Source organism: Nycticebus coucang, chromosome 8 (assembly GCF_027406575.1).
Source record: "Nycticebus coucang isolate mNycCou1 chromosome 8, mNycCou1.pri, whole genome shotgun sequence".
Taxonomy (NCBI): Eukaryota; Metazoa; Chordata; class Mammalia; order Primates; family Lorisidae; genus Nycticebus; species Nycticebus coucang.
The window spans coordinates 100,684,356-100,711,418 of NC_069787.1; the positions used below are offsets into that span (position 1 = coordinate 100,684,356).

At 47.1% G+C, this 27,063-nt stretch overlaps 1 protein-coding gene across 1 annotated transcript in view; it reads right to left on the reverse strand.

Annotated features, from left to right (window-relative positions):
• RAB6B (RAB6B, member RAS oncogene family) overlaps positions 1 to 27,063 on the reverse strand; it is a 79,351-nt gene that overhangs the window by 5,342 nt on the left and 46,946 nt on the right. The window contains exons 3-7 of the mRNA XM_053599598.1: positions 11,551 to 11,604; positions 11,265 to 11,370; positions 9,789 to 9,900; positions 8,555 to 8,648; positions 5,431 to 5,497 (exon numbers count right to left, since the gene is read on the reverse strand). Coding sequence (XP_053455573.1) covers positions 5,431 to 5,497; positions 8,555 to 8,648; positions 9,789 to 9,900; positions 11,265 to 11,370; positions 11,551 to 11,604 — 433 coding nt within the window. The remainder of the gene's footprint in view (positions 1 to 5,430; positions 5,498 to 8,554; positions 8,649 to 9,788; positions 9,901 to 11,264; positions 11,371 to 11,550; positions 11,605 to 27,063) is intronic.

Here is a 27,063-nt window from a genome sequence, read left to right on the forward strand (position 1 = left end):
CCCTTCCTGCTTTGGCTGTGAGACCTAGAGCCTACTTTTGGGGCCACCTGTAAGAACAACATGGCCATGGCATGAATTCTGAGTATGACTTTACCTCTGACTTTTTCTTGCCTTTCCTACCTTTATTCTCCCTATGTGTGTGTGTACACATATGTATGTACAACTTTATCCTATTTGTGTGTGTATATATATATATATACACTTTTTATACCATGGCAGAGTATAAATAAATGGTAGATAATAAGCAATTGCTGTAATCCCAGCATGCTGGATGGCCAAGGCAGGAGGATCACATGAGGTCAGGAGTTTGAGACCAGCCTGAACAAGAGTGAGACTCCATCTCTACTAAAAATAGAAAAAAAATATGTGTCATGGTGGTGTATGCCTGCAGTCTGTTCCAGCTACTGGGGAGCCTGGGGCAGGAGGATCACATGAGTCCAAGAGTTTGAGGTTGCTGTGAGCTATGATGGCGCCATTGTACTGCAGTTGGAGCTAGAGAGCAAGACTGTCTCAAAAAAAAGAAAGCAACTGTTTTCCCTCCTGCTTCACACTGCAGTCTACCCTTTGTCCTCTCTAGTCCAGTCAAGCAAACCTATCTATTTCTCCACTCCCCACTGTTTCTGGAAAACCCAATGACAAGAATGCTGTGCCATTTCTCTCTGCCAGGTGTGGTCTGTGGCCCACACTTGGCCTGGCAGCCCAGCCCCCTCCAGCACTGATGGCCCAGGTGCAGGCCTCACTGAGTTCTCCTGGTCTTCTCTAGGTGTTCCTCTGAGGCTACCCACCCCTCTCTCAGCACAGTGGCTTCCCATAGTTAGCTCTGGTGACAGTCACATCACAGTCTGGTACAGAGACAAAGCTGCCACAGATTTCTCACTCTGGCACTCAAGTTGGCAGCAGCTCAGCCCTTCCTTCCATCACACACTGAGCCTCCACTGTGGCACCAGATTTTCCCCTTCTTTAGACATGTCCCATGCTTCCTTCTTTCCTTTGCTTATGTTATTCTTTCCTTCTAGAAATGATGCCCCCTCCGCCACACCCAGCTCCTAGCTCCCTCCCTCTCACCACCTGTGGAAAATGTCCTCATGCTTTAGTCCAGGGCTCAGCGTTAAGGGCCTTTCTGTGAAGCCTTTCCAGGCGATACTGAGCCATCCTCGGTCCCACACGGCACTGAGTAGGTGCTGTAAATGCTTTACCTCATGTCAACGTTTGACCCACCTTCCGGCTAGGAGGCCAAGGTGCCTGGGTGTAAACCCAAGGCTATCTGACTCCAGCGTTATACTCATAAATGAGCCCGCTACTCTAAGTCCCTCTTGGACTGGCTTCTCAAGTTGAAGATTACTGATATTTTGGGCCAGCTAATTCTCTGTTGTGGGGGCTGTCTTGTGCATGCAGGATGTTTAGAAGCATCCTCGCCACTGCCCACTAGATGCCGGTAACACCTGTCCCACTGCTCCAACTTATGACAACCGAAGGCATCTGAAGACATTGCCAAATGTCCCCTGTGGAGAGTGGGGCAATATCAGTGCCAGCTGAAAACCGCTGGTCTAGCAGGAAGCATGGCCACTGCTATGGCTTTACATTCTGCCGGACACCAAGTTACCCGACTGCACGGCCACTGCTACAGCATTATGTTCTGCCAGACACCAAAGTTACCCAACTGCCATTGAAAGAATTTCATGCCATTTTGAGTCAGAATACTTTTGCTCAATGCACAGCAGCACTCGAATGGGGAGTACTCTAATGCATCAAAACTTCTTGGGAAGTTTGTTAAAAATACATCTCTCGGGGCTCTACCTGAGTAGATCTGGGGATGGGCCCAGGATGTGGCATTCAAGGCCTCCCCACAAGCTGATCCTAGCTCATCACCCCTGCCTTGCTCACTGGGGCTCCGCCATCAGATTTTCCCCTTCTTTAAATGTGTCCTGTGCTTTCCTTCTGTCCTTTGCTCATGCTCTTCTTTCCTCCTAGAAATGATATTCCCTCCCCCACACCCAGGCTCCATCCCTGTCTCACCTGTGGGAGATGCCCAATGCACAGACTGCAGGAAACCCATTCTAGTCGTATTTCTAGAATAGCACTATCCAGAAACTTTTTTTTGCAATGATAGAAATTGTCTGTACTTACCCAACCTGTAGCCATTAGCAACATGAGCAACTAAGCTCATGAAAGGATGCTAGTGTAAGTGGGGAAGTGAACTTCTAATTAACTCAAATCTTAACTAATTTATTTATTTCGTTTTTGTTTGTTTTTTATTTATTGAGACAAAGTCTCACTTTGTCACCCTCGGTAGAATGAGGTGGCATCATAGCTCACAGCAACCTCAGACTCTAGGCTTAAGCGATCCTCTTGCCTCAGCCTCCTGAGTAGCTGGGATGACAGGTGCCCACCACAACGCCTGGCTATTTTTGGAGATGGGGTCTTGCTCTTGCTCAGGCTAGTCTTGAACCCATGAACTCAGGGCAATCTACCTGCCTTGGCCCCCCAGAGTGCTAGGATTACATGCACGAGCCACCGTGCCCAGCCAGAATCTTAACTAGTTTAAACGTAAATGCCCCATGTGGCTATAGCATTAGAGAGCACAGGTCTAGATCTTCCACGAGGAGCTTTCACACATATCTAATGTTGCCTCCTCTGTAATGTCACATGATGCTCAGGGGCTGCTTGCTCACTGGAAAGGGTGAGGAAGAATTACTGGACCTGTGTCTAAATAATATGCCAGAGGGCAAACTCACTGTGGAAGTTACCCACGGGCTCCAGCGGCCTGCCATGTGCCCTTCAAGCATAAATGGCCACAGTGCACCGGCCTCTTTCCTCTGCCCAAGGGTGACTCGTCACAGACCATGCTCTGTGCCCACTGTCTCGTCTCTCTGCTTCCCAGAACAGTGATGTGTGGGCCCAGACAGCTTGCTATCAATTAGCCCCCCCAACCCCCCAACTGTGCATGCTCCCCTAGTCTGCACCTCTAAGTCATGTATGGCACAATCTTCTCAGCGCCTGGAGTGTCAACACACCGCAGCTCATAAGCATGTATGATGGCTGTGGGATCCTAACATCTGGATGTCTTTCCAGCTCTGAATTAACCAGCAGGGAGGACTTGGACACTCTCCATCTTGGCTGGGGTGTCACCCTCCCCATCTTCTTGGAACCACTTCTTGAAATTTCCATGTTAGTGCTGAGTTAATTTGCATATCCACCCTTGTTGGAGTCAGGCCCAGTGCACGAAGGCAGACTGTGTTTGTGCAGAGAGTGGAAGGGCGAGAGGCCTGTGGCTCTACCATCTTGTGGACCCTTGGTCCCCTTTAGTTGAAACAGCAGAAGACTAGTGTGTGTGTGGTCCTGCTAGATGAAGGCGTTGGCCAGAGCAGCCCTGCAGGATGCCTCCTGTCCTGGGTATGAAAAGCAGGTGCAGCAGCCCCTCTCTGGACCTGGGAGCAGCATGTGGGGCCCCAAGCTACACACACACCAAATCCTGAGTGGTGTGGGTGAGGACAAGTGTGAACGTGAATGCTTACAATGAAGCAGCACTTCCGTGTGAAAGCTCTCTCGCTGAACACGATTCTGAACATGCCCACTAAGTCCACATCTTCAAAACGTCCTGATTTGAACCTTTAGTGAGCAGAAATGCCCGCCCACTGCCCTGGCTGAGGCGGAGTGGAAGCTGCTGCACCTGTCCCCTAGGCTCTCTGGGGCTGCTCCTCACCTGCCTTACAGGAGGCCCAGTGACCCGGCTCCCAGGCACGGTGAAATGGGGGGTGCATTTGGCCAAATGAGGGGCCCCCATAGCTGGAGAAAGAGACACAGAGTACACAGCCTGTGCAGTCCACCTGCTATCTGCCCTGTATTCTCCCTTCCAAAAAGCTGTGTGAGATGCTAGACACATCAGAATGACACGCCACAGGCCGACTGGCTATGGAGCCCCCCCGGTGGGACTCTGGGAGAATGTAAATGAAATGGTCACCACTCACCCTGGCCGTTTGCAGTCCTTCTCGCTGGGAGGTGCAGCAGGGCTCACCGCATCTGTCTGTCCTCTCTCCTGGTCCTGCTCTTATCTTTGCCCTGCAGGTTGGTGTCTATATGCTCCTGGTCCCCCAGAGGAGCCCCAGGGGAGGTGTGACACCATGAGGCCTGGAGCCTGGCTCTGCTGCCAAAAACTATGGGGTGCTCTGGACAAGCCTCCAAGCTTCAGTTTCCTTAACTGTAATCAGAGTCTTGTCACTGACCAGCCAGGAGATACTTCTCAGACCTACTCTGCTTGGGAGACTGTTCATCTTCTGGGGACACCCAGACCATGGGACTTCTAGAACACCTACTCCTCGTTAGGCCTTCCTGGTCCCCCCGGGGCATCTCAGTGTGCTCTGAGAGCTCCTTGACGAAGGCTGAGAGGCCCAACTTGACTCACGAATTGTTGTCAGGCTTCCCCTGCTGCAACCTTGAAACTTCCATGCCCAGCCTGGCACTGCCCCCCACCCCGCTGTAGGCTGCCCTGGCAGAGGGCGAGGGAGAACATAGCAGCAGTGTCATAGCCTCTGTGTCTTTGGACATTAATTACTCATTTTGCTTTGAACCTCATCAGCTCTTTGACCTCTCCAAAGCCCTTCTCTGATCTGTCATGGTGTCTCCCTCAGAGAGGGGGTGAGTGGAGGGTGCTGGGAAGGTCCTCTGTAGGGACACACCCTATTCTGAAGGACCCAGGCCGGGTGTGAGTGCCCATTCTCTGGTGGCTTACCTGGGTGGGGGCATCTGACCAGGTGAGGGGTGCCAGCATACTGGCAACGCCTTTACCTTCCTGTCAGCACAGTTCTCATCTGGCCCCAGCATATGGCCTTAGAGGGACAATGTCTCAGAATGGAATAGGGCTGGAGACACAATCCCCCATATGACTCCTGACCCCGTAACTTACATGCTGTGTGACACTGGGAAAACCGGACCACCTCTCTGACCCCAATTTCAATGTCTAGGTGTTACCTCAGGTTTGGACGGCCTGTGTGATGCTGTGTAACTGTGCCATAGAGCACTGGGGGGCCTCAGGGGCCGCCTGGGGCTGGGCACAGGAAACAGGTGGAATAGGGCAGGAGGCATGTGCTGGGGGGCTAGCTCATGTAGACTGGACTGAAACTGGTTGAACTCACATGCTCAGGACAGGAGCCTTCCCTGCACTGGAGACTTGCTTGTATTCATGAACTACACACGGATGCTCACTGTAAAGGCAGGCAGGGTCACTCTGCGTGCACCCCTTTGGTGTCCCCATGCTAGAAGCAGCACAGAGGGTCACAGCCAGAAAAGGACTTGATGGCCACAGGGCTCAGCCTTGCCCTGTAAGGAGTCCAGAGAAGGTGGGGCTGGAGGCCATTTAAGCGCTGACCCGCTACACTAAGTGACTAAGTGGCTTCTCCTCTACATCTTTCACACATCAGAGAAAAAGGATACTCCCTTCTTTGCTTTTCTCCTGGACATTCTCCATTCCGGGCAGAGCCGATGCCACACGTCGAAAAAGCTGGAGAGATGAGGAGATGCAGCATGAGCTCCGCCCTGGACTCCCCCTCTCTCCTCCTCCTGACCTCGGCTTCACTCTCCTGCCTGCTGCCGGCCGTGCACTCAGAGCAGGGGCTGCACCATGCTCTCTCCCTAACCCTTCTCCATGCTGCTCACAATAGCCCTGGCAGGTCTCAGTATGTGTCTGTGGAAGGAAGGAGCAAAGCTGGGACCTCTCACCCGCACAGGCTGGCTACAGGTCACCAAGCTGAGCATGCAGGGTCCTCTTCTGGTGCAGAAATGATCTGGGTCCCTGGAGTCCCAGGGAAACTGACTTTCAACCTACCCTTGAGAGCGCAGCCAGCCTTAGGGAAGTCCCTCAAGTCTATCAGCTGGACACTGGAAGCCAGGGTTGCATAGTCACAGTGGAGAGGCTCCTCTGAGAGCGTGGGGAACAGGGGAGTGAGATTGTGAGTCTGTTCAGATGCATGTGTAGTGTGCGATGTGTGTATTTGGTGCAGGGGTACGTGTGTGGTATATGTGGTGTGTTTTGTCTGTACGTGTGTGAAATGCGTGTGTGCAGATGCACGTGTGTCATGTAAGCATAACGTGTGTATAGTACGCGTGGATGTGAATGTGTAATATGCAAAGTATGGGGTGTGCATGCATACATGTGGGCTTTCTGTGTATGTCTGTTTCGTACAGATGTCTGAAGGATTTGTGTGCGTGTTGGAACAGAGGTGGGTGTTGGGGAGCAGGGATAAGTGGCAGATGGGATGATGGCAGAGGTGGAATCTTGGAGCTAACAGGACAAGGCACAGAAGGCTCTGAACTTGTATGGTCTGAATGCTGGTGTCCTCCCAAAATTCATAAATGGAAACCTAATCCCCAACACAACAGTATTAAGAGGTAGGGGCTTTAGGAGGTGACTGGGTCACAATGGTAGGACCCTCAGGAATGGGACGGGTGCCCTTGTAAGAGGCCCAAGGGAGTTTGTTTGCCTCCCACCGTGTGAGGGCGGGGAGAGAGGTACCACCTCTGAAGAACGGGGCCCTCATCACACACTGCATCTGCACCCTGTTCTCCGACTTTCCAGTTTCTAGCACTGGGAGTGACAAATGCCTGCTGTTTACAAGTTTCCCAGTCCATGGTGATTTGTCACAGCAGCCTGACAGACCAATACAGGAACCCTCCCCATTCTCCGCACAAATACCAGGAACCCAGTGGGCTCTGGGCTTATACCCTTCACTGCCACAGCTCTCTGAGGACAGAGTGAGTCTTATTCATGGGTCACCCCAGAGCCCAGCCCTATCCAAGCTTCAGTGGTGACAGGGCTAAAGCAGCAAGGGGAAGTTGCTATGGCCCGGCAGGGTGTGGGATCCTCGTGGGTGGGCAGAAGTGGGTGAGGGTGTAGAGGGTCCAGGTCATCCCTCTTGAGCTTTCCCTCATGGTCCTCCCCCAGGTGGCCCTGGTCTGCCTGTCTGACTGTCAGAAAAGTCACAGCAGCTGCCAAGGGTCACACTCCCAGTTAGAAGGATGCTCCTGGGGTCAGGCATGAGTCTCTGTGTGCAGACACGATCACCACTAAGAGTTCAGGACTCAATACTGCACAAAGACTCTTCCTCTGAATGATGTAGGGTTTGAATTGAACAGTTAACTCCTGCTCAAATTAATGGCTGGGTTTCAGAGCATTCTAGGAAGGGGCAGCAGCATTTGGCTGACCCAGACCACTGGGGCAGACACATCTGCCCTACAGACCACTGGGTGCTGCCCTCTACTCCCCCACTTCCCACGACTTTCCATCATGGCCCCCAAAGAGCAGTGGCCCGGCTTCTCCTGCATGCCTCCAGGGAGCATGGGAGGATCATAGCAGCAGCATCCTCACGCCAGAGGGAGCTGGGGAGAGGCTGGGGTGCAGGGAGCCATGCTCAAGGCACTCCATTTGGGGTAGGAAGGGGCACTAAGTTCTGGAACTCTTGGGCTTCCTTATGTCACTGCAGTGTCCCTCCCACTCTGTGTCTCCCGACTGCTCTGCCACTTTGCCTTTCCCACTGCTACCAGCACTGTCTGCCTGGGGCAAACTATCCCTGAACCCAGAAGGCCGGCAGCTGCATGGGGTAGCTTGTTGAGTGCTCCCCACAACCCTGGGGTGGCAGGGCAGAAGCAGCCCCCAAGCCAAGTCACACTCCCCACTAAGCGTCTCCTCCCCAGGCCCTGGGCACCCTGTAGCCACACCTTGGCTTACTGTCACCCCTGCCTGGAATACCCTTCCTCCTCGCCACCTCCTCAAGTCCTCTTTATCCTCGACGGCAGGAGCTCCCAACCTTTCCATGAGCTAGGGACCCCTCTGGCAATCTGGTGAGGACTACGGACTCCTTTGATGTGTGTAAAATCCATTACATAGAATTATAAAAGAAATCATTTAGTACTGAAATAAACTTCTCCAATATCTAAAGAGACAAATTAGTGACATTTGGGCTTCCTTACGGACGTGTTAAACAGAAAGAACTACAAGTAGCTCTAATACTACTGTGGGACTGAAGTCGTGGTGCGCGTAAAGCTCAGGACACCTGCAGTGCTGCGTGGTGATAGGAACGCGCGTCTGTGCTTGCTGGTGGAAGCCACAGGTGTGGCTGCTGCTACTGAGCAGTGAAGGGATGCTACAGACGGGCGAGTGGTTAGTGAAGATAAAAGTGTAATGTTTCCCAGCCGGTCCAATGACCTGCTGAATCCCATCCCTGGACTAAGTCGGGGTTTATGGACCCGGGAAAGCAGCCCTGCTCTGAGCTCAGTCCTCATTCCACCTCCTCGCCCTCCCAAGCTCTAAACACACCCTGAGCACTTGCCAGGTGCAATGCTGATGAGACTGAATTTCCCACAACCCGCATCTAAAGTAAGATGCTAGGGAACCACTATTTCCCTCAGCCCCCTAGAACAGTGGTTCTCAATCTTCCTAATGCTGTGGCCCTTTAATACAGTTCTACAGGTCAACCCACAGTCTGCTCGGTGCTTTGGCTGGCTGCCCCAGCTCAGCCCCTCAGGAGTCTAGCATGGGGACCAGCACCCGGTGGGTCCTCACCTGCTTCACGTTGTAGCCAGTCTTCGCACTGGTCTCGATGAACATGACACTCAGTTCTTTGGCACGTTGCTCCCCTTCCTCGATGGTTATCTGCCTAGAGATGGGGGAGAGGGAAAATCACTCCTGCAAAGGGGCAGCCGCTGGCAGAGGTTTAGGGAGGGACCTGAGATGAGGGACTCGGCTGGCAGTGCAGAAGGAGCCAGGCCCTTGGTCAGCCCTGAAGACAGGCTATTCTCTCAGGGGTCCCTCCCAGTGTGCCAAACACAGTCTCCAGGAATAAGGACACCCGGGCACAGCAGGACACTTGCCCCTTTCCCTGCTTTTCCACAGATCCCCTCAGCTTTAGAGCAGGCCCTGGGTCAGGCCTGGGGTGGGGCTGTCCCATACCTGCCCACACCACAAGAGCCTTCATTTGTAAAGAGCTTTGAGCCACGAGGAGCCTTTCTGGGTGGTATCACTCTCATTTTCCAAATAAGAGTACGAAGATTAAAAGTAATTCCCCCAAAGCCACTGTGCTACTCAGCAAAGGAGCTGGAAGTTGGTAAAGGACTCTGGTAAAGCAGCTTCTAATTCAGATTATTCCTGAGATGGTCAGGGGACGATGCAAGAAGGCCACACTGCTTCCCGGAGTCCACGACCTATTGCTTGATCTGCCCAAGTCAGGGTCAAATGCATGTAAATGGTGCCTAAATCAGCCCTGGGCACTAGAGGGCAGCCGTGGAGAGGCCTTGTCATGCCAGACACTGCCCCAAACCAGGGGAGCAGGCTGGGGATGCAGCTTTGTGGTCTGCACACTCACACCTGGGGCCCAGGGCATTCACATCCCACACACACTGGGGAGGCACTTCACAGGGGCTGAGATACAACATACAGTAGAAGTTACTGGGGCCCAGGTGACTGCTGAGTCTGGAGCTGTGCTGTGGCCATGGCAGGGCCCCATGTAAAGAGCTTTGAGCCACGAGGCCACTCAGTGCTGAGCCGGGTCAGGCACACTAGAATTCCATGCAGGTGGCATGTGGAACGCTGCCCCTGCCCTGCCCGGCAGTGGAAGACAGGGCTTCAAAGATGAGATGCCTGTGGGTGGGGGGGGTCTACCATGTACTTCCAAAGCTCTTGGTGTCAAGGGGCCTTTCCTGAATGCACGGGGACAGGTCAGAAGCACAGACAACCACCTGTCCAAGCAGTCAGAGAAGAAAGCGGGGTGGGCCCCTGCACCTTTGCCCCTCCCACTTACCGCTTGTCGGCCAGGTCCGTCTTGTTGCCCACCAGCATGATGATAACGTCACTGCCTCTCTCTGTCCTGACATCATCAATCCATTTAGAGGTCTGCTGGAAGGAGTTGAGATCTGGAGGCAGAAAGTGGGGACGGACTGGGGTGAGGGCTGGTCCCAGCAGGAGTGCAGGGAGGCTTGAGCCAGGCAAGCATGTGCCCTTGGACACCCGGGAGAGATGCAGGCACAGCCCACAAGACCACCAGGCAGGGGCCACCCACAAGGAGCCAGACCCTGCCCTGCAGCCCTGGAGAGCCCCCCCCCCACGGCTCAGCCAACCTCTGAGGAAGAGGAGTGACCTCATCCAGAAGGTTACTATGTCACAACACAGAAGAGTGGCTTTGGGGCCTGCCTGGGGCCCAGAGCAGAGAGTGAGAAGTGAGTGCACTAGGCTTTGGTGAGCCTGGAAACTGGGTCGGGGTGGGGATGGAGGGAGAACACAGTGGCCCCAAGGAAGGAGGGGCCCTACAGAGTGGCCTTCATGCAAGGGGAGCTCAGGGGAGCCTGGGAGAGGCCAGAGGGTTCGAAGAGAGCCCACATGAGAGAAGGGAAGGTGGGTCCTGGGGCTAGAGTCAGGGGAACCAGGAGCATTCGAGAATCCAGGAGAGGCGAGGCCGTTTCTGGGCAGCCTCACCTCCCTCAGAAGGCAGGTCTTTGTAGAGAGGAGCAGCAGCAAGGCAATGCCACCACACAGCAGTGGGCACAGCCCAGCGTGGGGAAGGCAGCCTGCCCTGAGCAGCCTCAGTTTCCCCTCCCCAGCTCCCACCTGCACTCAGGTGTGGATGGAACCTGTGGTCAGGGAGGGTATGGACATGGGCAGGCAGAGCTGGGGAAGCAGGCTGAGCAGCTGGGGTGGGCATGCTGCCCATGTGACTTCAGGCCTGTGAACTTCACCCAGGGTGTCTGGCCACCTCAGGGGTGATCATAGCCCAAGGCCCCATAAACCCCATAAGCTGTGCAGTCCTGTTAAGAACACTGCTTTGTTCAGAAAGGCCACAGTGTGTGAGATGGGCTGCCAGACCCCCTCAGCCTCCCCTCCAAGAGGACCCTGAACAGCTGCCAGGTCACGTTGGCCGAGTATCCTCTCCTATGGTGGTACACACACATTGAAGTTGCTCTGTGGGATTCTTTCTGGCAGCCAAGGCAAGAGAGGGTGCAGAGGGGCTGCAGCAGGCCAAACTTTGTGAGCATCTGTTCCCCCCACACACCAGCCCCAGCTCTGAGCAGGACCGGCCCTGGCCCTGTATACCTTTGACCATCGCAGGATGGAGGGGGACAGCAGAAAACACACTGGTGTTCAGAGGCAACTCACCAACCACACCCCCAGCACCTGCCTCTGCATTCGGGGACAATCATACACAGGTGTGCGCACATGCATATACACCCACGCCCTGGGGCCCCTGTGGGCCACCCTCCCTCAGGCACGGACCCTCACTCACTTGTGATGTCGTACACCACCACAGCCACCGTGGAGTCCCGGATGTAGCTGGGGATCAGGCTGCGGAATCTCTCCTGGCCGGCTGTGTCCCAGAGCTGCAGTCGCACCTGTTGTGGGGAGGCGGGACAGAGGGCAGAGAGGTCAGTCAGCGGGGCAGAGAGGTCAGTGAGGTCCTGTTGGGGGGGGCGGCAGGCTTTGCAGGGACTCTCCATGGTGTCCAGCTAAGGATCCCAGGGATAAGCCCAAAGTAGCCCCCTGTCCTCCCAATTCTGAAATTGGGTGCTCACCGTACGGTCCTCCAAGTACATGGTTTTTGACAAGAAGTCAATCCCAATGGTTGCCTGTTAGAGAAAAGCATATAACAGTCACAATGACATGTCTTACGCAGAGGGCAAAAGCCCGGTGACCCCAGGAAGTGGTGTCACTGGCAAATGGGGGGCTCCCATGTCAGGTCTAGAGTGGCCCTCTCTGTCCTCCCCACCCTCTGCCCACCTCTCAGGAACCTCTCGGAAGACGGAGCATAAGCTAAAGACGGACGAGGGTCGCTTTCTCAGGCAAGGTACTCTTTGGAGAGGAAAGTGCTCTGGGAGCGGGTTAGAGCACAGTGGTGAGGAGGCACCCCCAGGAACAAGGCCACTGCAGTCAGTGACCGCTTCCTGGGCTCACCCCCTGGTAGGCGCTCCCTGCCTCACTCCACTCACAGCCTCCCCCTGACTCCCAAAGCCTCTCTCCCCTCCTCCCCAGGAGCACAGACCAGGGAGGGGAGAGGGCAGGGCAGACAACAGCATGGCTTCCCTCAGGCGGGGGCACCAGAGACCACCCAGACAAGACTCTGTTTCCCCAGGCCAACATATTGGGAGCCAATTGTCACTAGCCCTCCTGCCACACCTGTGCTTCTTCTGTCCTAGCACCAGGGAGAAGCAGCCAGTCTTGAGGCCAGAGGCCTGGACGTGCCACGCACTTGCTGTGTGGCCTTGGGCAGGCCACTCAACCTCTCTGGGCCCCACCAGCACTCAGTGCCTGTGAGTAAAAGCTAAGATGCTCTTGGTACGAAACAGAAGGTATCACTGCTAGGTAACTACCAATAACAAAGACTTGGACACAGCCTGAGCATCCAAAGCACTGGTTAAGTACAGTGTCATATGTCCATGTGATTAGAATCCTTGGCAGCCATACCACACTCTTAAAAAACATTTAAGTATTTGAGGAAATGATCACTGAGAGGGAGAAAAGCAGGTTATAAAATATCATGTGTCGTGTGATCCCAATTTGATAAACTGAAGCAGTTAGACTACGTATAAGTATTTTTCAGTAATTTATTAGACACTCAAATAAAGGGAATATGCTAATGCACTAAGAGCACCACCTGCCCGAGAGGGCCCTGGACAGCTCCAGGTCATGCTGGCCCTGGGACCAGTGTCCTCTCCTTGACGGGCAAGTTTTTGCTACTGTCATTTGTAGTTTTCTCTATTTTCTACACCAAACATATACTAGTTCTGCTACTAGAAAAAAACTTTAGAAACAAAAACAAAACAATTAAATGAGCTTAATTGCATAGAAAAATGCAGTGACTTCTAACTATGAAACATACAACCCAGGGAAGCCCAGGAAAATGGAAAAGTTTCATGTCTCCAGACCCCCAGGTTGATGCTGAGGGTGTACACAACGTGGATGAAGTCGTGCATGTCTACAGAGTCACACCCACAGCTCATTGCACCAGGCCTGCTCTAACGCAAAGGCATAGAGTGTTACTTTATACTCTGAAACATTCAATTCTAGAACTTGGGCACCAGGCAAAAAATACCTTAGACACAACCCATCAATCTCTTATTTTGGAGATGACAAAGCAGATGACAGAAGTTAAAGAAGTTAAAGGATATGCCTAGTGTGACTTCACTCCTCAGGAACAGAGTTGGGAAGATCAGTGCTACAACCTTGGCAGCACTTGGGAAGATCTGGATAGTGTCTTGCCTGGTGTAGTCAGCCCAGCAGCATTGCACTGCTCACACCCAGACGGTTGTGTGAGAGAGAATTAAACTTCTATTTTGTTTAAGACATTATTCTGTTGGGTTTCTGTTAACACAGCCTAACTATATCCTAATAGAGCAAAGAACCATGGAGAAATGGGTCCCTCAAAGGTAGACACATAGACAGTGAGGGTGATACTATTGCTGATAACTAACAATGACAGCCTCGTTTCACCTCACATGAGCACAAGGCTTCCATGAAGGGCAGAAAAGTCACCAGAGGACACAATAAGGAATTGTGCCATTTGGATCAAGACCTGGCAAAGCTCAACCCAGGGGCCTCCACAATCATCAACACCATTTACTGAACATCCACATACCTTATCTCCAGTAAACCCCATAGCAGATGGAGCAAAGAGGTCATGATGAGGAAACTAAGGCTGAATGAAGCCAACTTTCTTTCTCTCTGCAGCTCTCTTTCCTTTATTCCTGCTTTCAAGCTTCCACATCAGAGAAACCTTTGGTCCTTAACCTTCCATTCTTTCACATCTGTTCTGGGTAAACTCCCCATCCAACCCGGCCATTAAGCCATTACAGACCTTCCCGCAACTGCGTAGACTGGTGGCAAGGCACAGTCATTGCCTCTCAGTAGGACTGAGCCATCAGCAATGCTCAAAAACACACTCATTCCTAAGTTTTGCTTTCAATAATAGCTGAGTAGCTTGTATTAAACTAATCCTTCTATAGATAACTATTTTGATCTCTGGAAAAATATAAGAAATAACAGTTTGCACTGAAAAGATACCAAAAGTAGGCAGACAATGGAGGGGTTACATTCTCCAAGGAAAGGAAAGAAAACTAGGTAGATCCTACATTTAAATAATTTTCTCCCTGAGGAAATGCCCCATTCTCACCAAGTTAAAAGGACTTAGAATGTACTTCAGACTTTCCACTGGAATTCCAAAGGGGCTGGCTTTGAGAGGAATAATATCATTTAGGACTGAGGGTTACACCAGAAGACTAAGAGGAAAAATCAAAAGAGATCCATTGCTATGGCCAGAATTTGTTCCCCATTCCAAATTCATATGTTGAAACTTCATCCCCAGTGTGACAGTATTAAGAGTCAGGGCCTTGCCTTTTGGCAGAGGTTTCACAAATAGGATTAATCCCCTTATAAGAGAAGGCTCAAGGGAGCCCCCTGGCCCCTTTCTGCCACTGTGAAGGAGAGAGTGTTCTACCCTTACACCATGTAAGGACACAGTGGGAAGGTACCATCTTTGAAGCAAAAAGTAAGCTCTTACCAGACACTGAACAATTTCTTAAACCAAGTCTAAAAAATTTTGTTATAGCAGCCAAAACGGACTAAGACATTCATCTTAATAAAGTCTAAAATGATAAGCTCCCTCTAAAAAATAAAAGCTGCCAATAATTTAATTGCCTATTAAAATAAAACTCAATACTTTACTGAGGAAGGGAACAAAATCCAAGAATCTCTACAACTTATTTTGTCCATAGCACAATAAAAAAGAACTAGAAATGTAAAGAAGTAGGAAATTCAAGGTATAATCAAGAGAAAAAACTTAATAGAAACAGACCCTTACATGATCCCAATGTTGAATTAGCAAACAAGGACTTAAAAACAACTTTTATAAACATTTTTTTTTTTTTTGTAGAGACAGAGTCTCACTGTACCGCCCTCGGGTAGAGTGCCGTGGCATCACACGGCTCACAGCAACCTCTAACTCTTGGGCTTAAGAGATTCTCTTGCGGAGGCGGAGCAAGATGGCAGCCAAGTAACAGCTTCCTTGCATCTGGGCACCGTGAGTCTGGGGAGATAGGACTCCAGGCATCTCTGGCTGGTGGGAACTGCCTATCATCACTCCTATGAAGATACAGGGAGTCAGCGAGAGACTTCTGGACCCCAAGAGGAGGACTAAAACAGTGGAAAACCGGCAAGTGGTCGCGTGTGTTCAATCCGTCTAAACCCGCCCACAACTGTAAGTTCAGTAGCAGCGAGACTGCAAACCAGAAAGGCCTTACCTGTGAACTGTTTTGATGTCCTTGGACTTGGCACTGAGTTGAACTGCCTTGCGGAAGGCCTGAGCGGGAGTGCGGAGAACTTTGGCCGTTATCTAGGGCCCCAGTCTGAGCCGCTGAGCCAGACGGAGCTAATAGTGTTTGGCGGTGGGTCACACGGATCCATTGTCAGTGATCTGCCCCGGCAAGCTCCGCCCTCAGGGTCGCAGAGCTAGAAACGGGTGGGAGCTGGTAACCCAGCAACCAAATAGCCTAAGGGTGGGGTTTGAGCCGCCTTGCAGCCCTAACCCTCAGGGGCAGAGTGAGACCGGTTTTGGCACACTGAGTAAGTGGATAGCCACTTCAGCAGCGATTCCAGCGAGAAAGCTGGGAAAGCTTCTGCTCAGCAAGTTTACAAGTTCAAAGTGCCTTTTTTTTTTGTTTTTTTTTTTTTTTTTTGTAGAGACAGAGTCTCACTGTACCGCCCTCGGGTAGGGTGCCGTGGCGTCACACAGCTCACAGCAACCTCCAGCTCCTGGGCTTACGCGATAAGTTCAAAGTGCCTTTTAAGTAGGCTGAAGAGAGATTTAGGGTGTCTACCTGCTGGGGTTTGAGAAATCAGCAGCCTCCAGTCGTATCAGAACTGTGACTAACATCTCATACCCCAGAAGACCACGTGTTGCCCAGACAATATTCAATAACATATACAAACTGCTTTGTTTTTGGTTGTGTATTTTTTTCTTCTTTTTTTTTTTTTGGGTTGGTTGTTTTTTTTGTTTGTTTATTTTGATGTTGCTGATGTTCTTTTGTTTTTTTAATTTCAATCTTTTCCACACAGATCCCTTTTTCTTTCTCAATTTTCCTAGTTTAATTATAATTTCCCATTGCTACCTTTTTTAATAACTTCAACTTCATTTTTGGTAGTGTTTCTACCGATATAATTTGGTTTTTCACCCAATTTTATCCCCGTAAAGTTTTCTGTTTGCTTCTTTTGGTTTGATTTATAGCATTTTTGTCTTTCCTCTCTACTTGGTGGAGGTGGGGTACTGTGTCTGATCAGGTTAGCAAAGAGCTGCTGACCTCAAGGGAACCACGCAACTGGGCACCCCCAGAAGGTGGGGTTTTTTAAGGTTGTGTCAAAGTACCCTACTGTACACCTATATTGCCCTGTCTCCCTCTTTCTGTGCCTCTCTTCTTTTTGTCAATATTCCTTATACCCACCCCCTCTCCTTTCTCTATCTTTCTTTTTTTCTTATCACTCGGTCCTCCTTTCTTTCATCCCCCTTTTTTTGCTCTTCAACCTTCTCACCCTTCCGGTCCTGTAACCCTTAGTCCACAGGCACAAGAACTTAAAGAGCAAAAGGAAGTGAAAGGAAAATTAGGGCAAGGAAACAGATAAAAGAAATCACTCATGAGGAAGAATCAGCTGAAAACTCCAGGCAACATGAAGAACCAGTCTAGAACAACCCCACCAAGGGACCATGAGGTAGCTACTGCAGATGATTCCACCAGTATAGAAATGTTAGGAATGATAGAAAGGGAATTTAGAATACACATGTTGAAAACAATGAAAGAAATGATGGAAACAATGAAGGAAATTGCTAATAAAGTGGAAAATAACCAAAAGGAAATCCAAAAACAGAATCAAATAAGAGATGAACGATATGAAGAATATAAAAAGGATATAGCAGACCTGAAGGAACTGAAACAGTCAATTAGGGAACTTAAAGATACAATGGAAAGTATCAGCAACAGGTTAGACCATGCAGAAGAAAGAATTTCAGAGGTAGAAGACAAAGTTCTTGAGATAACTCAGACAGTAAAAGAGGCAGAAAAGAAGAGAGAGAAAGCAGAACGTTCACTGTCAGAATTATGGGACTTTATGAAGCGTTCCAACATACGAGTTATAGGAATTCCAGAAGGGGAAGAAGAATGCCCCAGAGGAATGGAGGCCTTACTAGAGAATATTATAAAAGAAAATTTCCCAAACATCACCAAAGAGTCTGACACACTGCTTTCAGAGGGATATCGGACCCCAGGTCACCTCAACTCTAACCGAGCTTCTCCAAGACACATTGTGATGAACCTGTCCAAAGTCAAGACAAAAGAAAAGATTCTGCAAGCTGCCAGGAGTAAGCGCCAGTTCACCTACAGGGGCAAATCCATCAGAGTTAACCGCAGACTTCTCTAATGAAACTTTCCAAGCAAGAAGACAATGGTCATCTACCTTTAATCTACTTAAACAGAACAATTTTCAGCCCAGAATTCTGTACCCTGCTAAGCTAAGCCTCAAAATTGATGGAGAAATCAAATCATTTACGGATATACAAACATTGAGGAAATTTGCCACCACAAGACCAGCTCTACAGGAAATACTTCAACCTGTTCTGCACACTGACCACCACAACGGATCAGCAGCAAAGTAAGAACTCAGAAATCAAAGGACAGAACCTAACCTCCACACTGATGCAAAAGATAAAACTAAGCAATGGACTCTCACCAAATAAGACAAATAGAATACTACCACACTTATCAATTATCTCAATAAATGTTAATGGCTTGAATTCCCCACTGAAGAGACATAGATTGGCTGACTGGATTAAAAAACACAAGCCATCCATTTGCTGTCTGCAAAAAACACACCTGGCCTCAAAAGACAAATTAAAGCTCCGAGTCAAGGGTTGGAAGACAATTTTTCAGGCAAACGGAATTCAGAAGAAAAGAGGAGTTGCAATCTTATTTTCAGATACATGTGGATTTAAAGCAACTGAAGTCAAAAAAGACAAAGATGGTCACTTTATATTGGTCAAGGGAAAACTACAACAAGAAGACATTTCCATTCTAAATATTTATGCACCCAATTTAAATGCTCCCAGATTCTTGAAGCAGACCTTACTCAGTCTGAGCAATATGATATCTGATAATACCATCATAACAGGGGACTTTAACACACCTCTTACAGAGCTGGACAGATCCTCTAAACAGAAATTAAACAAAGATGTAAGAGATTTAAATGAGACCCTAGAACAACTATGCTTGATAGATGCATATAGAACACTCCACCCCAAAGATAAAGAATATACATTCTTCTCATCACCCCATGGAACATTCTCCAAAATTGATCATATCCTGGGACACAAAACAAATATCAACAGAATCAAAAGAACTGAAATTTTACCTTGTATCTTCTCAGACCATAAGGCACTAAAGGTGGAACTCAACTCTAACAAAAATGCTCAAGCCCACCCAAGGCATGGAAATTAAACAATCTTCTGTTGAATAACAGATGGGTGAAGGAAGAAATAAAACAGGAAATCATTAACTTCCTTGAGCATAACAACAATGAAGATACAAGCTACCAAAACCTGTGGGATACTGCAAAAGCAGTTTTGAGAGGAAAATTCATCGCTTTAGATGCCTACATTCGAAAAACAGAAAGAGAGCACATCAACAATCTCACAAGAGATCTTATGGAATTGGAAAAAGAAGAACAATCTAAGCCTAAACTCAGTAGAAGAAAAGAAATATCCAAAATCAAATCAGAGATCAATGAAATTGAAAACAAAAGAATCATTCAGAAAATTAATGAAACAAGGAGTTGGTTTTTTGAAAAAATAAATAAAATAGATAAACCATTAGCCAGACTAACTAGAAATAGAAAAGTAAAATCTCTAGTAACCTCAATCAGAAACGATAAAGGGGAAATAACAACTGATCCCACAGAGATACAAGAGATCATCTCTGAATACTACCAGAAACTCTATGCCCAGAAATTTGACAATGTGAAGGAAATGGATCAATATTTGGAATCACACCCTCTCCCTAGACTTAGCCAGGAAGAAATAGACCTCCTGAACAGACCAATTTCAAGCACTGAGATCAAAGAAACAATAAAAAAGCTTCCAACTAAAAAATGCCCTGGTCCAGATGGCTTCACTCCAGAATTCTATCAAACCTTCAAGGAAGAGCTTATTCCTGTACTGCAGAAATTATTCCAAAAAACTGAGGAAGAAGGAATCTTCCCCAACACATTCTATGAAGCAAACATCACCCTGATACCAAAACCAGGAAAAGACCCAAACAAAAAGGAGAATTTCAGACCAATCTCACTCATGAACATAGACGCAAAAATTCTCAACAAAATCCTAGCCAATAGATTACAGCTTATCACCAAAAAAGTCATTCATCATAATCAAGTAGGCTTCATCCCAGGGATGCAAGGCTGGTTTAACATACGCAAGTCTATAAACGTTATCCACCATATTAACAGAGGCAAAAATAAAGATCACATGATCCTCTCAATAGATGCAGAAAAAGCATTTGATAAAATCCAGCATCCTTTTCTAATTAGAACTCTGAAGAGTATAGGCATAGGTGGCACATTTCTAAAACTGATTGAAGCTATCTATGACAAACCCACAGCCAATATTTTACTGAATGGAGTAAAACTGAAAGCTTTTCCTCTTAGAACTGGAACCAGACAAGGTTGTCCTCTGTCACCTTTACTATTCAAAGTAGTGCTGGAAGTTCTAGCCAATACAATTAGGCAAGACAAGGAAATAAAGGGAATCCAAATGGGAGCAGAGGAGGTCAAACTCTCCCTCTTTGCTGACGACATGATCTTATACTTAGAGAACCCCAAAGACTCAACCACAAGACTCCTAGAAGTCATCAAAAAATACAGTAATGTTTCAGGATATAAAATCAATGTCCACAAGTCAGTAGCCTTTGTATACACCAATAACAGTCAAGATGAGAAGCTAATTAAGGACACAACTCCCTTCACCATAGTTTCAAAGAAAATGAAATACCTAGGAATATACCTAACGAAGGAGGTGAAGGACCTCTATAAAGAAAACTATGAAATCCTCAGAAAGGAAATAGCAGAGGATATTAACAAATGGAAGAACATACCATGCTCATGGATGGGAAGAATCAACATTGTTAAAATGTCTATACTTCCCAAAGCTATCTACCTATTCAATGCCATTCCTATCAAAGTACCTACATCGTACTTTCAAGATTTGGAAAAAATGATTCTGCGTTTTGTATGGAACCGGAAAAAACCCCGTATAGCTAAGGCAGTTCTTAGTAATAAAAATAAAGCTGGGGGCATCAGCATACCAGATTTTAGTCTGTACTACAAAGCCATAGTGGTCAAGACAGCATGGTACTGGCACAAAAACAGAGACATAGACACTTGGAATCGAATTGAACACCAAGAAATGAAACTAACATCTTACAACCACCTAATCTTTGATAAACCAAACAAGAACTTACCTTGGGGGAAAGACTCCCTATTCAATAAATGGTGTTGAGAAAACTGGATGTCTACATGTAAAAGACTGAAACTGGATCCACACCTTTCCCCACTCACAAAAATTGATTCAAGATGGATAAAGGACTTAAATTTAAGGCATGAAACAATAAAAATCCTCAAAGAAAGCATAGGAAAAACACTGGAAGATATTGGCCTGGGGGAAGACTTCATGAAGAAGACTGCCATGGCAATTGCAACAACAACAAAAATAAACAAATGGGACTTCATTAAACTGAAAAGCTTCTGTACAGCTAAGGACACAATAACCAAAGCAAAGAGACAACCTACACAATGGGAAAGGATATTTGCATATTTTCAATCAGACAAAAGTTTGATAACCAGGATCTATAGAGGGCTCAAATTAATCCACATGAAAAAAGCCAACAATCCCTTATATCAATGGGCAAGAGACATGAATAGAACTTTCTCTAAAGATGACAGACGAATGGCTAACAAACATATGAAAAAATGTTCATCATCTCTATATATTAGAGAAATGCAAATCAAAACAACCCTGAGATATCATCTAACCCCAGTGAGAATGGCCCACATCACAAAATCTCAAAACTGCAGATGCTGGCGTGGATGTGGAGAGAAGGGAACACTTTTACACTGCTGGTGGGACTGCAAACTAGTACAACCTTTCTGGAAGGAAGTATGGAGAAACCTCAAAGCACTCAAGCTAGACCTCCTATTCGATCCTGCAATCCCATTACTGGGCATCTACCCAGAAGGAAAAAAATCCTTTTATCATAAGGACACTTGTACTAGACTGTTTATGGCAGCTCAATTTACAATCGCCAAAATGTGGAAACAGCCTAAATGCCCACCAACCCAGGAATGGATTAACAAGCTGTGGTATATATATACCATGGAATACTATTCAGCCATTAAAAAAAATGGAGACTTTACATCCTTCGTATTAACCTGGATGGACGTGGAAGACATTATTCTTAGTAAAGCATCACAAAAATGGAGAAGCATGAATCCTATGTACTCAATCTTGATATGAGGACAATTAATGACAATTAAGTTTATGGGGGGGGGAAGCAGAAAGAGGGAAGGAGGGAGGTGGGTGGGGCCTTGGTGTGTGTCACAGTTTATGGGGGCAAGACATGATTGCAAGAGGGACTTTACCTAACAATTGCAATCAGTGTAACTGGCTTATTGTACCTTCAATGAATCCCCAACAATAAAAAAGAAAAAAAAAAAAAAAAAAAAAAGAGATTCTCTTGCCTCAGCCTCCCGAGCAGCTGGGACCACAGGCGCCCGCCACAACGCCCAGCCATTTTTTGGTTGCAGTTTGGCTGGGGCTGGGTTTGAACCCTCCACCCTCGGCATATGGGGCCGGCGCCTTACTCACTGAGCCACAGGCGCCGCCCATAAACATATTTTTTTAAAAAGAGGAAAAATTAGACATGATGGGTGACTTTCAAGAGATAAATTCTAAACCAAAATGAAATCTTAACACTAAAACCTGTAATGTCTGAAATAAAAAATGCATTAGAATTAAATAACAGCAGCTAGGATGCCGCAAAGAAAAGGTCAGTAAACTTGAAGACGGGTCAAAAGAAATTGTTCTAACTGAAGCACAGAGACAAAAAGGACGCAATGAACAGAAACTCAAGCACTTCCAACACATTATCAACTGAGCCGATAAAAGCGCAACTTGAGTTTCAGAAGGAGAGCTGAAACAGACTCTGGCAAATTTTTTTTGAAAAACAATGGCCTAAGGTTTTCCCAATTCAATTAGAATATCAATTCACAGTCCCAAGAAGCCCAATAAACCTAAAACAGGATAAATACAAAGTAAACCACATATAGACATATCATAGTCAACTTGCTGACAGCCAAAGATAAAGAGAAAACCTCGAGAGCAGCCAGAATATAGAAAAACACATTACAAGCAAGGGAACAATGATAAGAATTACAGTTGATTTCTCATCAGAAACAATGTAAGACAGAAAACAAGGGAACAACATCTCTAAACTGCTTTAAAAAGAAAACAAAACATACACACAAAAAATCCATGAGCCTAGAATTCCACAGCCAGTGAAAGTTTCCTTCAAAAATGAAGGCAATGTGCGGCGTGCGGCCTACAGATACATGAAAAAAATGCTCATCGTCTTTAATCATCAGAGAAATGCAAATCAAAACTACTTTGAGATACCATCTAACTCCAGTGAGACTAGCCTATATCACAAAATCCCAAGACCAGAGATGTTGGCACGGATGTGGAGAAAAGGGAACACTTCTACACTGCTGGTGGGAATGCAAATTAATACATTCCTTTTGGAAAGAGGTATGGAGAACACTTAGAGATCTAAAAACAGATCTGCCATTCAATCCTATAATTACTCTATTAGGCATATACCCAGAAGACCAAAAATCACATCACAACAAAGATATTTGTACCAGAATGTTTATTGCAGCCCTATTCATAATTGCTAAGTCATGGAAAAAGCCCAAGTGCCCATCGATCCATGAATGGATCAATAAACTGTGGTATATGTACACTATGGAATATTATGCAGCCTTAAAGAAAGATGGAGACTTTACCTCTTTCATGTTTACATGGATGGAGCTGGAACATATTCTTCTTAGTAAAGTATCTCAAGAATGGAAGAAAAAGTACTCAGCCCTACTATGAAACTAATTTAGGGCTTTCACATGAAAGCTATAACCCAGTTACAACCTAAGAATAGGGGGAAGGGGGAAAGGGAGGGGAAGGAGGGGGGAGGTGGGTAGAGGGAGGGGGATTTGTTGGTATTACACCTGCGGTGCATCTTATAAGGGTATATGTGAAACTTAGTAAATGTGGAATGTAAATGTCTTAGCACAATAACTAAGAAAATGCCAGGAAGGCTATGTTAACCAGTGTGATGAAAATGTGTCAAACGGTCTATGAAACTAGTGCATGGTGCCCCATGATCACATGAATGTACACAGCTATGATTTAATAAAAAAATAAAATTAAAATTAAAATTAAAAAAAGAAAATTGAAGGCAAAACAGGGCGGTGCCTGTGGCTTAAAGGAGTAGGGCGCCAGCCCGTATACTGGAGGTGGTGGGTTTAATCCCACCCCAGCCAAAAAAAAAAAAAAAAAAGGCAAAACAAACACATTCTCAGATAAGGGAAAGCCACCTAATTTGTCACTCGTGGTTCCTCATTATAAGAAAGGCTTTAGGCTAAAGTTTTATAGATGGATATTTGAATCTTTAGGAAAAGAATACAACACCAAAAATCATAAATCTATGCACAAATACAAAAACATGCTACTTGTCCTTGATTTCTTCCTACCTCTGTGACAATGATAACCATAGTAATAATGATAATCAGTAACAATGACTAAACATGAGTCCTTATCCTCTACCAGCTATTGTACTAAGTGCTTTAAATACATTATTTTAAGCCAGTTAAAAAAAAATCTATGCTATGAGTTGGCCTTTTTGTATTCTACATCACATCTAAGAAAACTGAGTATAAAAGAAGTTACTTGCATAATGTCAACAACTAAAAGTGGCGATGTCAAGATTTCAAAGGCATTTGCAAAGATGTCTACGTGTGTGGGCCTTATCCCTGCATACCTCTTTGAGGATGCCCTGCTTTGAGGATGCCTTTATCTCCCATTCAAACTAAGCCTCTTCCTGGGGGTCCTCTGGGTCCTGGCCTTTTCTTCTCAGATGACGTTCTCTTCGCCGGCTCCTTTCTCTTCTCCATCTCAATCTCTCATCCTCTACTCACTCTTTCCTTTTATCTGAGAAATACCCTCAAGATTCTCAGATACATGGGGGGGAAAAAACTCCTTCCTAGATGGCTAGGTTGCTCTTTAGCCATCCGCCAATCTCTCAACTCTCCTCAGTGGGCCTGCTTCTTACAAAACAACCCCAAGCCCACCCTCTCCATTTCTTCTCCTCTGAACCACTCCTTGACTAGGGAAGTCTGGTTTCTGTCCCTCTCCCCACTGTAGCTGCTCTTGGTACAGTCACCAGCACTCATTTCATCACCAAATTGTAAGGAAACCGCACAGGCCAGAGTCTGTCTGGCACACGTGACCCTGCTGACCGCCACTCTGCTTTGACCCTCTTCTGCTTCCTTCTCATGATTCTACTTCTTTCTGGCTTTTTCTGCCTCCCTAAATGCTGTTTCTTCTTGGTCTCTTGTGGAATCCTCTTCTTTGTCGCTAAAATGCTGGTATCTCCTGCTGTTTTGTTTCAGAGGCACCTCATTTTACTCTCTTCAAATATGATACACCGGTGGCTTCCCAATCTAAACCCCAGATCCACGCATCCAACTGCTTACCAGCCATCCCATCTAATTATTATCTAGACATCTAAGTATAGTATGTCTTCAAAAGGAGCCCATCATTTTCCTCCAAACAGGCATCCTCTATTTTCCCTATCTCAAGGAATGGTACCTCCAGCACCCCAGGTGCCTACACCTCTGGGAACCTGGGAGGCCTCCGGAGTTGTTCCTCTTCACTTGCTGTACTGTCTGCTCCCCACAGTTCCAGACACTGAACACTTGCTCTTCCAAGTGTTTTCACCCACCCGCTTTGTTTCCATCCCTACCACCACTGCCCTAGTTTAGACCTTGAACCTCCTTTACCCAATTACCTCAGTAGCTTCCTGACTAACCCCTCTGCCCTCAGGCTCTCCCATGTAGTTAACCTTTCATACAGCAACCAGCTTCTCTTAGACTGATTTCTGCTGCTATAGCAGAAAATGTGAGTAGGTAATTTACACAGAAAAATTTATTTCTCACAGTGCTGGAGGCTGGGAAGTCCAAGAGCATGGTGTTGACATCTGGTGAGGGCCTTTGTGCAGTGTCATCCCATGGCGGGAGGTGGAAGGAAAAGGAAGCACGTGAAACAGAGAAAATATGTTACTTACTCTTGCAATAAGTAACATACTCCTGTGACAATGGCATTAATCCATTCATGAGAGTGAAGCCCTTATGACCTAATCACCTTTTAACAGTCCGGCCTCTTAATCCTGTTACATGACAGTTTAATTTCAACATGAATTTTGGTGGGGACAATTAGTCAAACCACAACATAGGGTTATTTTTCTGAATTATAAATGTGATTATATCGCCCTCTAATGCCTCTAGGAAATAGTCCACATACTTCAGCTTGGGCTACAAAGCTGTTCAGGGCCCACCCCTGGCTTCTGCAGACTCACTTCCCCCTTTCCAAGCTTGCACTTTATACTTCAGTAATAATACCGTTTGGAAATCTTCAGGGCTTTTTCTAATGCTGTTACTTCCCCTGAAATATTCTTCCACATGGTTAATACTTCCTCACCATTCGATCTCAAGAAATCATTTTCTGAGCCCTCAGGTTGGTCCTACTGCCTCTCATTTAATAACTTTCTCTGCTCATTCCATTCTAGTCCATATCTCCCACTGGCCATTAATTCTCAACTTGTAATCTGTAAGGCACTTGCATCAAAATTATATCGGGAGCTTGTTAACATGTCAATTCCTAAGCCCCACACAGACAGACAGAATCACAATTTCCGGTATCAGTAAGGGAATCAGAATTCCAGACAAACCCTCAGTTAACCCATTTGTGTAGTAAAGTTTGAAAACAACTGCCTTGTGTTGTAATCATAGTCTGGGGAGGCTGTGGTGCCTAGAAGTGGCAGATTTCTTGCATGGGGTGAGAGACAGAAAGAGATGCCTCTGCATGAGGAGGTGCTACTCACAGATGATGAAATCAAGGCTCATCAGAACCTTGGTCACACAGTCTATGGTGTCAACACCAGGATTTGCACCTAAGCTTCCCTAACGGCAAAGTCCTTGCTCTTGACTATTCAGCTATATTCCCTCAGCTTCCTGAAATCCCTTCATTTCTGAATGTCGCTGTGCCTTGAAGCTGTAACTGAGTTTGTCTGGAGGTCACATCCTCCCTGGCTCCCTACTGTCATAATCATATGGTCATTAGCCATCATAGCTCAGCAAAGCCCACTTAAGAGGAAGTTCATTTGCATTTTAGCAGAGAAAATAAAACCAGCTCCCTAAGGACAGAATAAAAACAAGAACTTTTAAGAGGGCTTTGGCTGGGCTTCAGTTACCAGAACATTTCTAGCTGTTTGGCATCATCTATTTTCCCCAACACAAGGCACAAGCAGTACAGGCACCTGCAGCCCAGAAAGGTCACACTGCAGGGAGAAGGTCATCACAGTCTTCTCTGGCAGCTCTTTTGTGACAAATAAAGTAAATAATTAACTATCATTCATTAATTCATTCTTGAGTGCCTACTATGTGCTGGACACTGAAAGCACTGGTCCCTGCCCATAAGTAGCTTCCAGTCTTGTGAAAGCTAAGACAGCACACAGAACTGCTGTCCTTGACAGAAAGAAAAGACTGGTGCAGCTAGAGGGCTCTAGGAGCCCAGAGGAGGGAGACCCTGCTTTTGATTGATTTCTTCAGGTAAGGTGGGGGCAAATATGCAAGTCCTCAAATGAATACTAACTTTCCAGCAGGTGAAGATG